This window comes from Engystomops pustulosus, chromosome 4 (assembly GCF_040894005.1).
Source record: "Engystomops pustulosus chromosome 4, aEngPut4.maternal, whole genome shotgun sequence".
NCBI classification, from domain to species: Eukaryota; Metazoa; Chordata; class Amphibia; order Anura; family Leptodactylidae; genus Engystomops; species Engystomops pustulosus.
In genome coordinates, this window is record NC_092414.1 from 191,593,321 (window position 1) to 191,607,646 (window position 14,326).

The window sequence follows — 14,326 nt, forward strand, 5'->3', positions numbered from 1 at the left end:
TGTAAACCCTAGAGATGGTTGTGCGTGAAAATCCCAGTAGATCAGCAGTTTCTGAAATACTCAGACCACCCCTTCTGGCACCAACAACCATGCCACGTTCAAAGGCATCAAATCACCTTTCTTCCCCATACTGATGCTCGGTTTGAACTGCAGGAGATTGTCTTGACCATGTCTACATGCCTAAATGCACTGAGTTGCCGCCATGTGATTGGCTGATTAGAAATTAAGTGTTAACGAGCAGTTGGACAGGTGTACCTAATAAAGTGGCCGGTGAGTGTATGTGGCATTATACATTATGGGGAGCCACATAGATGCTCACAGAAGTGGAGTAATATAACTGTAAACTGAATTGGACATTAAACATTTTTACATGAAAATATTTTTTACATTTTAGAAAATAACATTAGGTAAGTCACAGTTACTCATTTCTATAACTATTCTATTTCTATTCTATACATCACCTGTTCCTATCGCTACCACAAGGTGGCGCGCGTAAACGCTTCTCAGCCGCGGCCATCTTTGTCCACCTTCGAGGTGTACCAGCGTGGCGGCCCCTGTTTAACCGGAAGCCGGAAGTCAAAGCGGAAGTATCGCAGAATATTCCACAACGATGGCGGCTCGTGTGTGTTTTGCGATGCTCCTCGCCGTCCTGCTGGCCGTCACTATATCTTCAGCACGGGGTGAGACATCACACGTAGTGGATTTATCACTGAGGGATCTGGGTGGGTGCAGGAGTGGAGGGTCGTGGACTGTCCCTTTAAATATTGACAGCTCGGCATCCACTTCCGGTCCGGGGGCTGCTGCACCTGTCATTGTGGTCTGCTGACTGACATGTAATAAGATAGGGCCGCTATATGGCGTCATATAGATGTGATGGGCCTGCACCATGTAGTGTCAGGCTCTACCCATTACAAGAACAGGTGCCCCCATGTTTCCTCTATAGAGTGTATGTGTATTAACATGGGCAACCCTCCTGTTGTGGTTAGTGGCATTCCCTGTGTTTGGACACAAGGCATTCAGTTCACTATCCTTGATCCCATGGGTCAGGCATAAGTGTCTTTACTTGCCCTAAACCTTTGCATCTATTTCTTTATTTATTTCAGAAATGAATAGAGCACGTGATAATAGGAAACTCTAATATATTTCCTTGCATAAAACAGCCTCTCTGTGCTTTTTTTGAGCAGGAGAAAGAAACAGGGTGACGACATAATAATAATTCCTTTATTTTTATAGCTCAGACAGATTACGCAGCGCCGCACAGAGCTTGCCAAATTGGTCCCCAATAGGGCTCACAATATCTTCAACCTACCAGTAGCTTTTGGCGCGTGGGAAGAAACCGGAGGACCTGGAGGAAACCCACACAAACACGAAGAGAACATACAAACTCTTTGCTGATGTTGACCCTGGGACTTGATCCCAGGACCCTGGCAAATAAAAGGGTTATCCACCTTAGCTTAAAAATAATATGGGCATGTGTTCTTACAAAAGGTACAATATGTCAGGATGAGGCGGCACTGCTAAGGGTACTGGGACGTGCAGAAGCCTTAGTTCCCAGCTCTTGGCCAGGCTACTCCACACCCCAGTAGCCTCTGCAGGTAATTTATATTTTACTAGTTTTTAACAAGTTATGTTCCAGGATTATTAAATTACAGATTAGGGCAGAGGCAGTAGGAATGTACCATCAGATCTACTTCTGATGGTAGACTCCTCATGGTAGGTCTCCTTGAAAGGCAGAGAAACAGATTTACTTACTAAAATTTACTGTTCTCATCATTTATGTAATTCTGTTACAATTTACCGATGCTTTAAATAAATGTTATCCATATTCTATTCCACTGCGGAAAAGGATCCGTGGTGTAAATTCTGTGGTGTGGATCTCGCATCTGCTCGTGTTGCGGATTTCTAGAACACAAAGTCCTCCCTTTGCAATTCAGATGGTGAAATCTTCAGCAATACCCAAGGATCTAATGGGTTGAAGAGCTGCCCTCAATCATTGATGGGCATCTGTAGTGATCAGTTTCTAAATATATGTGGTGCAGTATGGAGTACTAGGGACTTTTTGGAATGGAATTCCCCATATAGTCAAGGTTTGGGGGTCTTGATATTACACCTCCTGTAATCAGATGCCTACATGAGGATTTAAAGATCTGCATCACAATTATATTACTCTGTTACATGCAAAAAAATTGTTGAACCTTCTGAATCTTTCAACTCCAGGCATAGAACGGTCATATAACTAAGCTACAAGGGAAACAGGCAGAGCGTACTACACATTAGTCAGAGGACGGCTGACTTTTAGCAGAGGTAATAAACCAGGACAACAAGTGGAATACTTGAACTATGTCCTTCGTTCTGCTTTAATGAGGATCCGTCATGGGAGAGTGACAGAGTAATAGGGACATAGTGTCTCCTGTGTGGAAAGAGCTGCACGTAGCACTGCCTTTAAGGCTGTCTTTGCATCAGCTATGTTACGGCTCTGTTCACCAGGAGGCATGCTAGTGTTACCATAGGAGAGCACGTGGACTATGCCGTACCTTTGTATACCTACCATTTAATGAGTAATATTCCCTATAGATCCCTATTCCAGCTGTAGCCTCCTGAACCCGAATATTGCTCATAGGTCACATTTACTTGGCATTGTAGCAAACATTAGGTTTACAGGTCGTGCAACCAGGTCATTGTTTAGTTTCCAAAATTGAAGTATGTTCCATTCTTCTGGGTCACTTTGCTATGAAATTATTCATAGGAGCGCCCCTTTAAAGTCCCATTACTCTACTTTGATACTCACAGTTCGTTGACTCACATTTTATGCCAGGGGTGCACCCTGCTCATTCACCTCATTATAAAGCAGCACAACCCGAGGCATTTTAATGCACTAAATTGCAATGAGTTTATGTTAATAATAATTAAATGAGTTCACGGATGTTTCTGAATCCACTAAGATGTTGTCTGATTTTCACTTTTCTTAATTATGCATGGAGCGTTTTTTTTTTTTTTTTTCCCAGCTATTACGGAGCTTTCCCCTCTATGGCAGCCATAGATATTCCTCCAAGGGGTTCTGACTGTAACCACCATATGCCCCCATTCAGGGGTGGACTGGGAATTAAAAGTGGCCTTGGAAATAAAATGAAAAGTTGCCCCGTGTTTTATGGGAGGAGTTGGAAATCTGACCCCTATGTACAAGAATATAACTACTGTAATACTGCCCCCTATGTTCAAGAATATAACTACTATAATACTGCCTCCTATGTACAAGAATATAACTACTATAATACTGCCCCCACGTACAAGAATATAACTACTATAATACTGCCCGCTATGTACAAGAATATAACTACTATAATACTGCCCGCTATGTACAAGAATATAACTACTATAATACTGCCCCCTATGTACAAGAATATAACTACTATAATACTGTCCCTATGTACAGGAATATAACTACTATAATACTGCCCCCTATGTACAAGAATATAACTACTATAATACTGCCCCCTATGTACAGGAATATAACTACTATAATACTGCCCCCTATGTACAAGAATATAACTACTATAATACTGCCCCCTATGTACAAGAATATAACTACTATAATACTGTCCCTATGTACAGGAATATAACTACTATAATACTGCCCCCTATGTACAAGAATATAACTCCTATAATACTGCCCCCTATGTACAAGAATATAACTACTATAATACTGCTCCCTATGTACAAGAATATAACTACTATAATACTGCTCCCTATGTACAAGAATATAACTACTATAATACTGCTCCTATGTACAGGAATATAACTACTATAATACTGCCCCCTATGTACAGGAATATAACTACTATAATACTGCCTCCTATGTGCAAGAATATAACTACTATAATACTGCCTCCTATGTACAAGAATATAACTAGTATAATACTCCCCCTATGTACAAGAATATAACTAGTATAATACTGCTCCCCTATGTACAAGAATATAACTACTATAATACTGCCCCCTATGTACAAGAATATAACTCCTTTAATACTGCTCCCCTATGTACAAGAATATAACTACTATAATACTGCCCCCTATGTACAAGAATATAACTCATGGAAGTCTGGATTCGTAATGATACTTAAAATGTCTCAAGACAAGGAGATAAGTATCAGCAGTGTGTGTGTCCTCCACATGCCTGTATGACCTCATGGTGGCGGACAGCTGCCAGGACAGCCGGGGGCATCTGAGGCAGGTTGTAATATTCATATACTACAGTACAGTAGAATTTCAGTACAGGCAGTCCCCAAGTTACTTACAGGATAGGTTCTGTACGTTTGTTCTTAAGTTGAATTTGTATGTAAGTTGGAACTGTATATTTTATCATTGTAGCTCCAAACAAATTTTTTTGGTCTCTGTGACAATTGGATTTTTAAAAATGTTGAATTGTCATAAGAACCATGATTAACAAAAAAAGCTTAATTTCAGTCAACTTTGATAACTGTTACAGCTGTTTATTAACAATTACCAGAAGTCCGTTTGTAACTAGGGGTCGTCTGTAAGTCGGGTGTTCTTAAGTAGGGGACCACCTGTATATTATTTGATTAATCCTAGGGTATCATTTGGACCACGCAGTATAATATAATATGCCACTATAATATGGCCTAACTGTGGGGGTTTTTTTCTACCCCACTTGGTCTATGGCCTACTTCTTTCTCCACTCTCCTGAGTAACAACATAATGTATTGTAAAGTAATTGTGCTGCCAGTGTCCCATTTATATGTAATACATCTGAATATTAGGCTACGAGGCGGCTGATGTAGAGGGACCTGGTTACTATCTTCCTTTCTGTTAAGGTCCTATGGACATGGGTACAAGTAGTGGTGTTCCAAACATGGATGTCTTATTCTGTGGATATGCTATTAATGTGAAACATGGGAATGCCACATGGTGTTATTGCTTACTACTGCATAATAAAATATTTTTTTAATTAGTTTTTTCATAGGTTTTTTAATCTTGTCATTTAAATTTATTTATTCTTTAACAGCTGCACCTGCAAATGTACCGCCTGACAGGAAAATCGCCCAAGATGAGGTACAGCCTGAAGTGAAATTACAGCAAGAGGTACAATCTGATGAGAAGAACCACCAGCCGGAGGTAAAGCCTCAGGACGAGAAGCCAAAGCAGCCTGAGGAGGAGAAGCTGAAGCAACCTGAGGTAAAGCCTGAGAACGAGGAGCACAAGCAACCTGAGGTAAAGGCTGAGGAAGAGAAACAGAGCAAGCAAGGGCTCAAGTCTGAGGAGGCGAAGCAGAAACAACCTGAGGTAAAGCCTGAGGAGGAGAAACAGAAAGAGCCTGAGGAGGAGAAGCAGAAACACCCTGAGGTAAAGCCTGAGGAGGAGAAGCAGAAACACCCTGAGGTAAAGCCTGAGGAGGAGAAACAGAAAGAGCCTGAGGTAAATCCTGAGGAGAAACAGAAAGAGCCTGAGCTAAATCCTGAGGAGAAACAGAAAGAGCCTGAGCTAAATCCTGAGGAGAAACAGAAAGAGCCTGAGCTAAATCCTGAGGAGAAACAGAAAGAGCCTGAGCTAAAGACTGAGGAGGAGAAACAGAAAGAGCCTGAGCTAAAGACTGAGGAGGAGAAACAGAAAGAGCCTGAGCTAAATCCTGAGGAGAAACAGAAAGAGCCTGAGGTAAAGCCTGAGGAGAAACAGAAAGAGCCTGAGGTAAAGACTGAGGAGGAGAAACAGAAAGAGCCTGAGGTAAAGCCTGAGGAGGAGAAGCAGAAGCATCCTGAGGTAAAGCCTGAGGAGGAGAAGCAGAAGCTTCCTGAGGTAAAGCCTGAGGAGGAGAAGCAGAAGCATCCTGAGGTAAAGCCTGAGGAGGAGAAGCAGAAGCATCCTGAGGTAAAGCCTGAGGAGGAGAAGCAGAAAGAGCCCGAGGTAAAGCCTGAGGAGAAACAGAAAGAGCCCGAGGTAAAGCCTGAGGAGAAGAAACAGAAGCAACCTGACGAGATGAAGCAGAAGCAGCCTGAGGTAAAACCTGAGGAGGAGAAGCAGAAGCAACCTGAGGTAAAGCCTGAGGAGGATAGCAAGCAGGAAGTACCACCTGGAGTAGAAGACACTGAAGAAGATGTACAGACAGACGTAGAGAAACAGAATGAAGTGACACATGCCCAGGAGGAGGATCAGGAAGATTTTAAAGATGATGAGCCTCCGCAAGATGAGGAGGACACCCGACTGGAGGAAGAGAATGATATAAATGTAGATACTGATGTGGATAATGTGGATCGAATACTGGATACTGAAGAAATACCAGATCAGCAAGAAAAACTTTCACCTGGAAATCTAGAGAACAATGTTTACCAGGAGGGGGCAGAAAGCAGCCATTTCTTTGCTTACCTGGTCACCTCAGCTGTCCTTGTCGCTGTGCTTTACATAGCTTACCACAACAAACGCAAGGTATGAGTAGCAATCTTTATTAATATATCATAGTTTATACTTTTGAAAAAAGACACTTGTCCATCAAGTTCAATCAAGGAAGGGAAGGGATTGGATGAGGAAGGGATTTAGGGGAAACCATTCTATATAACATAACCATCAATGTTATTTAGGTGTAAAAAGGCATTTAGACCCTTCTTGAAGCTCTCTGCTGTCCCTGCTGTGACCAGCTCCTGAGCTCGTCTATCCCACAGATTGACAGTTCTCATAGTAAAAAAGCCCTGTCACCTCTGGTGATTAAACCTTGATTTCTCCAGATGGAGACAGTGCCCCCTCGTCTTTTGATTTGATTTAATCTGAAACAACTTACCACCATATTTTTTGTATGGACCATTCATATATTTATATAAATTAATCATGTCCCCTCGTAGTCGTCTCTTTTCCAGACTAAATAAATCTAGTTGTTCTAATCTTTCCTCACAACTAAGACCCCCCCATACCCCTTATTTTTGTGGCTCTACGTTGTATGTAGGTCCTTCTCAACAAGGGACTCTCCCAGATTTACTCCCCCCAAGGACATATTTTGCCTTTGGATTATTTGCCCCCAGGTGCATAACCTTACATTTATCCACATTGAACCTCGTTTGGCAAGTGGACGACCAAACACTCAGTTTGCCCAAGTCACCCTGGCAATACATAATAAAAGACCAGGCAATACATAATAAAATTGACCAGAGTACACTGTAATAAAATCTGCCGGCCCCCTAGGGCCAACGATGATAAGGAGCCGACCACCCCCTAGGGCAGTAGGAAGCCGCCAGCCCCCTAGGGCCGAGGCTGGTAAGGAGCCTACTGCACCCTAGGGCAATAGGAAACCGCCAGCTCCCTATGGCTGAGGGCGGTTAGAAAGCGCTGGCCCCCTAAGTCCAAGGGTGGTAAGGAACCGCCAGCCTCTTAGGGCCGAGGGCAGTAAACCTGGCAATCCCAGTCCCCACTGTGGAACACTGCAGATTCTTCTCTACTTGCGTCCTAATCATGGTTGTGTAAGGGGACATTGTGACCCAGAGCAGAGTGGCGCAGAGTTTCTCTCCTGCACTGGGCACCGCTCTGCTCTGGGTCCTGACACCGGCTCATACAACCAAGATCGGGAGTCAGGAGCAGTCAGGACCTGTCAGCTGTAACCTAGCTACCTGGGCTCCTGCACTAATGAGCTGCAACTCGTGCCGTTCGTGCACCCCTGCTCTAGAGTATCGGGTGCATCCTTCCTGTTAGTGACAAACAATTTTTAATTGTGTATTTTATTCTTGCCGTTCTCAGATCATCGCTTATGCACTTGAAGGAAGACGCTCGAGAGGTGGAAGGCGGCCAAATTCTGGGGAGTACCAGAGACTAGAACATAAGGTGAGACTGGGAGAGCACGATGCTATATAGGACCTTCACCATCTGTCATAATGTTGGTGCCATGTGAAAAATCTATCAGAAGGTGGACTGGGAGCCTAAATAATGGGTGAACACTGCTCATAGTGTCATTATATAATACTCTATAGTTGTGGATAGAACAGACCAAACCGGTAGTTGGCGGCAGATCATAAGACATTCTTAAAGGGCTTGTCTTATAAATAATAATAATCTTTATATAGCGCCATCAAATTCCGTAGTGCTTAAGACACCATTGCGTATTTATAGAATAGGGGATAAGTATTAGGTTGTGGAGGGAGTCCTTTAGCACAACTTTAAAAATACAAACTTTAGCCCAATTTGATAACTTCTTACAGGGAATTTGTGCTAATAAAAAAAACAAAAACCCAGGGACACTTACTCATAGATCCAGGCACTGTGATTGTGGTAATCTTCTTATATTTGTTATCCATGCTTCTAAAATTAACTTTAATAATTATGCAAACTATGGGGTGGCATTACCAAAACCCCTTTGCGCTGTAGCTTCACATGCTGTTACAAGGAGGAGACCAGATCTCCCCTCCCAATGCTCTTTCTGCTGCTGTTGTAATACAAAGGCAGAGGTAGGAAGGAGAGAGCAGGGAGTTGGGTGACTCATGTTCTGCTAATTGTAACAGCCTGTGAATCGGCACTGAGGGGCTCTGCTAACACCTTCAGGAGCCCTCCAGCATAAAAGTTGATTTTAGACGAAACAACAACGAAACAAATATCAGAAGATTACCACAGTCCCGGTGTCTGGATCTACAAATGAGTGTACCTGGTTTATCATGATGGTTTTTAATGGTAGATTTCCTAATTATGTGCTACACAGATTCACCTGAAGGTGGTGCGGCATTCTGGGGAATTGATTGACCACCGATATCCTTGATCTCTGGGCCATTGATGGTCAGCACCCACGTGCCATGGTATGGCGCTGGAGACTAAATACATCAATGTTTATCATTTGTCTCCTCTTTTTTTCCAGATTTGATCCATCCGCTGGCTTCCCTCTGTCTCCATGGAAGTTTCCATCCTGAATTGTAATAGATCACTCCCCAATCCACTTCTGAATGCCGGTGAATTTAGCACCCAGTACCACCCGTATCCTATAGATTACCACCTGTGTGCTCCTAGGCTTGTATCTGGGACGACGGAACGTACTGTCTAGTAGTTTACTCTTAAGCTGTATTTGCACATTCACAAATTTTGTTTCTGGATTTATCTTGTGTCCTTATAGAAGATTCCAGGAAAGCTGGGTGCACACTGCCATGGCCACCATTACCACTCCCAGTAGTCATGATATATCACTGGATTACCATGCACATTCACTAGTACTAATCACCCAGCTTTCCTGGGAACAGATGTGACCGAAAGAACGGTCATATCTGCGACTCAACGACTTGTCGGTCGCTGTTGAATTTTTTGCTCTTAGTAGGCAATGTCTGAGAAATATTATGCTATGTAGTGTAAGGGGTTTTAGAAAAGAAAAAAAATCCCCCTTATCCTGTGTGTACATGATGTATCTTGTGATGTAGTGTTAGATTCCATTTAAATAATTTATTTATAAAATTTCCAAATTCCGAAGTGGTCTCCGTCATTAGATTTGACCGTACGGAGCTGCAGTGTTTGGGTATTGGTCCTGGAGAGCTGTGTCATCATAGCTTTGTGTGTGGTGTTAGTGGGAGCAAGAATGGGGAAAAATGCATTTATATTCTAGGGTTGTAGCTTCTTCACAGTCACTGTGGAGTTTGTCCTTACACTGCTGTGCTCTTAGTTCCCTGCATTGAGCTGCTCCACAGCCCAGTCCCTCTGTTCTGACTAAAAGTCGTAACATGCTTCTGATTTGAATCCAATATGAATCATTTAGAGTGAAGAGTAAGAAGCGGGCAATGCACAGCAGTGTGAGTCAAAGAAGCTGCAGTCCTGCTGCTACAGGCAAAATACACAATGGTTACACAGGTCTCCAGGGCCTATACCTAACACTGTCTGCAGTTTTGTATCTGTCGTTGCCCGTTTCATGGTAGGTGCACTTCATTATTAAGATCACTCTTCAGATTCCCCTTTTTGTAGGTGCAATGTTTCCTCCGGGCCCTGTTCACATTGACGACTTAGATTCGGGTTCCTCTGAGGCGGTCCCTCCGGTGTTCCTCTGAGGCGGTCCCTCCGGTGTTCCTCTGAGGCGGTCCCTCCGGTGTTCCTCTGAGGCGGTCCCTCCGGTGTTCCTCTGAGGCGGTCCCTCCGGTGTTCCTCTGAGGCGGTCCCTCCGGTGTTCCTCTGAGGCGGTCCCTCCGGTGTTCCTCTGAGGCGGTCCCTCCGGTGTTCCTCTGAGGCGGTCCCTCCGGTGTTCCTCTGAGGCGGTCCCTCCGGTGTTCCTCTGAGGCGGTCCCTCCGGTGTTCCTCTGAGGCGGTCCCTCCGGTGTTCCTCATTGTGTGGTAAAATCTGAACACAGCCCTAACTGGGCCATGTAAGCCCAGTAATTTATTTGGAGGGATAGATATTTTCACTGTGTATGTTATATTTGCTATTAGAACAACTCATGCTATTACTGACCTATGACCTCCCTCTATGGGTATTATGGTTCAGCAATAGCGTGACTTTAGAATAGACTTGTGTTTTGCACTATGTAAAAAGAGACAATTCAGTATAGAGCTGTTTTATTGTGTGGTAGATTCATGTGTCATATTATCTCCTATTGCACTGCAGTTGTATTGTATTTTCTGATAACAGGGGACAATAGCTTCTACTCCGCTGCACGAAAATGCCTGTAAAATAGGAACCCCCGGAATGATGATACATGATAATAACAACGTGGCATCTTATTGTATAATGTAGAAAGTTTGGGTCCGAGAATGCTGATCATGTGGAGCACAGCGTAATGGTTGTAACTCGTTTTTAAAAAGGTTTAAATATTTTGTTTAGAAAAACCTCAGAATAGAATTTAACAAAATTGAAACTAGAGTGAAGAAAGAAAAGGAGTAGAGTTCCACCCATCTCTCAATATTTCGGTTGGGAGGTGGTGGTGCGGTTCATTTTCCCACTCAATGTGCTAATTAGGATGTTTACAGTCAGGTGGGTGGTGCCAGACATCCTGCATCTGCCCAGGATTGGCCACTAGAGAGTCTTATGGTAAAGGAAATCTACCACTCCCAATAAGTAAAAAAAAAAACTACAGATGTCCTCCTTTTTACCCCAATTTACCCCAATCCCCCAATTTTCACCTAGAAAAAAAGACTTGGAGACTCCGGGCTGCTAATTATTCATGATGTCACCTCCCTCTCCAACAAGGTATCTATTACGCAAGAGGCATGAATTCACACCTCTTGTGACGTTACCTCCCTCTCCCAGCACACATAGTAAGCAACCCGGAGCTCTGGACAACTTGTCCCCGCACTCCATCCTGCCAATTGTAGGTTTCCTTTTTGCGTGATCCCGGCGTGTCAAGATTACAGAAGACCAGTGCCGGGATCGGGATGAAGAGGAGGACAGGTGAATATCTGTAGGTTTTTTTTAAAATTTTTTGTTAATGTAGATTGATTTTAAAATTATGGCACCAATAAGGGAAGGATGAGGCTAGAAATAAAATTCCAACCAAGCCAAAATCGGTGATGTAAAGACTTGGCATTGTCGTGATTTTTATATACAAGTTATAACATACAGGATTTTCTTTCTGGTTCAAGGACAGTTTTGTATATGATGTGAATTTTTTTTGTGTGTGTATGTTTTTTTTTTTTGTTTGTTTGTTTTTTTTAGCTTTTTGTGTTATCTCTTGTTATGAATGCCATGAGATGTACAATGCGTTTATTCCACATACTACAGTGACAAGTGATTTTGTAAATCGCTTTTGGTGTAGTACGTGGGATTATAAGTAGATTTATTGATAAGGCGGCGGCGGCCCTTTACCTGTACACAGTACGGGCGACCATTTAATTAATAAAAGAAGACACCAAGCGGGTAAGTTGTATATACAGTTCTTTAACCTGTATAAAGCAGTTCGCTATAGGCAACACCTAGTGGGACCAAGTGAAATCAGTGAGGTTCAAAATGGCCGCCTTTCTCTTTGTTTAGGTGTAAGGATAGTACCGCATGCTACTCAGGGACCAATGAAGCGCCATACCATGCCGGATATTACATGTGTCAGCAATACGAAGTAACAGAGAACTTGATATGATGGAAATGCTATAAAAATCCAATGTAAACACATGTAACTAGCATTTTCTAGTATATAAAGGGGCCTGCATTTCCTGGAGGGATAATAGAGGAATGGTACGACATTGAGTTCTAAAGAAAAGATGCTCCAGAGTTGGGTTTACTTGAAACAAAGACAAACAATCAGAAGGGGTTCCCTTAAAGGGGTTGGTCAGGAGTTACTATTGATGTCTTGTCCCGATGTAAGGTCATGAATAATGGGCCAACAGCGCCCCCTGACATCGATCAGCTGTCAGTTACCATGTATGCACAGGGCACGGAGCCAGAATCGGTAGGTGTCCTTGTACTGGCCAGAAGCTGCACATCTATAGTTATTTCACCAGCCCCTTTAATTAAAAGGTAAATTTATTGTTGTTTTTATATAGATTTTTAGTTATGGTAAATGCTCTTTAAACTGTGATATAATGTAAATCATAGAAATGTTCTGTGCCACTTCAGGTCTTGGGGTTCCAATCGGAAATAAAGGGGGTGAATATGGTGCTTTATTAAGTTATAGAAAGATGAAATTATTAATGTTATTTTGGATGATTTGAAATAAACTTGAGGAATTTGCACCTTTTTAAATGAGTCCTGGAATTTTCTTTTCGTTCATGCGACACTCTGGATCCTCTGATACACTGGCCATGGTTCTGGAGTGTAGAATCTCATTATCTGAGCATTTATGTGTGTGTAGAGGCGTTTATTAATTTTTTAAAAAGTTTATATGTTTTATTATTGTTTGATTCCTACTGACCTTAAGGGTGCAGTCACACGTTCAGTTTTTCGAATGCAGTTTTTGATGCCCAAACCAGGAGTGGAGTAAAGCTAGGAGGAGAAGTAGCACCTTTCAATTATTTGTCTCACCCATTATGATCCACACCTGATTTTTGGCTTCAAAAACTGCATCTGAAATGCTGAATGTGAGGACGCATCCTAAAGGGGTTAATTGTGTCCAAACATAATCCATCCCTCTTAACGCCAAAGCCGTGGACATTGATATGGCATCAGATGTACCCTGATGGCATAATTGTTTTCAGTCTCCTGGATAGACTTTCCATTCATTTACTAAAAGGTCATAGTAGGTTGTAGGAGCCACATCCAAATAAGTTTTTTTTTTTTTTTTTTAAATCTACTCTATAAAAACTATGGATAACTTTGTAAAAGAAGCAAGAAACATACACTCACCGGCCACTTTATTAGGTACACCATGCTAGTAACAGGTTGGACCCCCTTTTGCCTTCAGAACTGCCTCAATTCTTTGTGGCATAGATACAACAAGGTGCTGGAAGCTCCTCAGAGATTTTGGTCCATATTGACATGATGGCATCACACAGTTGCCGCAGATTTGTCGGCTGCACATCCATGATGCGAATCTCCCGTTCCACCACATCCCAAAGATGCTCTATTGGATTGAGATCTGGTGACTGTGGAGGCCATTTGAGTACAGTGACCTCATTGTCATGTTCAAGAAACCAGTCTGAGATGATTCCAGGTTTATGACATGGCGCATTATCCTGCTGAAAGTAGCCATCAGATGTTACAGGGTACATTGTGGCCATAAAGGGATGGACATGGTCAGCAACAATACTCAGGTAGGCTGTGGCGTTGCAACGATGCTCAATTGGTACCAAAGGGCCCAAAGAGTGCCAAGAAAATATTCCCCACACCATGACACCACCACCACCAGCCTGAACCGTTGATACAAGGCAGGATGGATCCATGCTTTCATGTTGTTGACGCCAAATTCTGACCCTACCATCCGAATGTCGCAGCAGAAATCGAGACTCATCAGACCAGGCAACGTTTTTCCAATCTTCTACTGTCCAATTTCGATGAGCTTGTGCAAATTGTAGCCTCAGTTTCCTGTTCTTAGCTGAAAGAAGTGGCACCCGGTGTGGTCTTCTGCTGCTGTAGCCCATCTGCCTCAAAGTTCGACGTACTGTGCGTTCAGAGATGCTCTTCTGCCTACCTTGGTTGTAACGGGTGGCAATTTGAGTCACTGTTGCCTTTCTATCAGCTCGAACCAGTCTGCCCATTCTCCTCTGACCTCTGGCATCAACAAGGCATTTCCGCCCACAGAACTGCCGCTCACTGGATGTTTTTTCTTTTTCGGACCATTCTCTGTAAACCCTAGAGATGGTTGTGCGTAAAAATCCCAGTAGATCAGCAGTTTCTGAAATACTCAGACCAGCCCTTCTGGCACCAACAACCATGCCACGTTCAAAGGCCTCAAATCACCTTTCTTCCCCATACTGATGCTCGGTTTGAACTGCAGGAGATTGTCTT

General features: G+C 42.9%; 1 protein-coding gene across 5 annotated transcripts; it reads left to right on the plus strand.

Moving 5' to 3' along the window:
• Positions 1-520: 520 nt before the first annotated feature.
• TGOLN2 (trans-golgi network protein 2) lies at positions 521-11,066 on the plus strand. Of its 5 annotated transcripts, none has more exons than XM_072149075.1 (5): positions 521-680; positions 5,024-5,433; positions 5,704-6,438; positions 7,735-7,818; positions 8,840-11,066. In XM_072149075.1, the coding sequence occupies exons 1-5, from the start codon at positions 611-613 to the stop codon at positions 8,843-8,845; spliced, it is 1,305 nt and encodes a 434-aa protein (XP_072005176.1). In that variant the 5' UTR covers positions 521-610; the 3' UTR covers positions 8,846-11,066. The 5 variants fall into 5 exon arrangements, with proteins under 5 accessions (XP_072005176.1, XP_072005177.1, XP_072005175.1 ...); XM_072149076.1 differs by having other exon boundaries at positions 5,740-6,438; XM_072149074.1 differs by having other exon boundaries at positions 5,024-5,331; positions 5,392-6,438.
• The last annotated feature ends 3,260 nt before the right edge of the window (positions 11,067-14,326 follow it).

Bases quoted from the DNA above. Each gene is read 5' to 3' on its own strand.
- TGOLN2 (XM_072149071.1), top strand. From the start codon at position 611: ATGGCGGCTCGTGTGTGTTTTGCGATGCTCCTCGCCGTCCTGCTGGCC. The intron at 681-5,023 runs GTGAGACATCAC...ATTCTTTAACAG, and splicing joins CACTATATCTTCAGCACGGG to CTGCACCTGCAAATGTACCG. The intron at 6,439-7,734 runs GTATGAGTAGCA...TGCCGTTCTCAG, and splicing joins CTTACCACAACAAACGCAAG to ATCATCGCTTATGCACTTGA.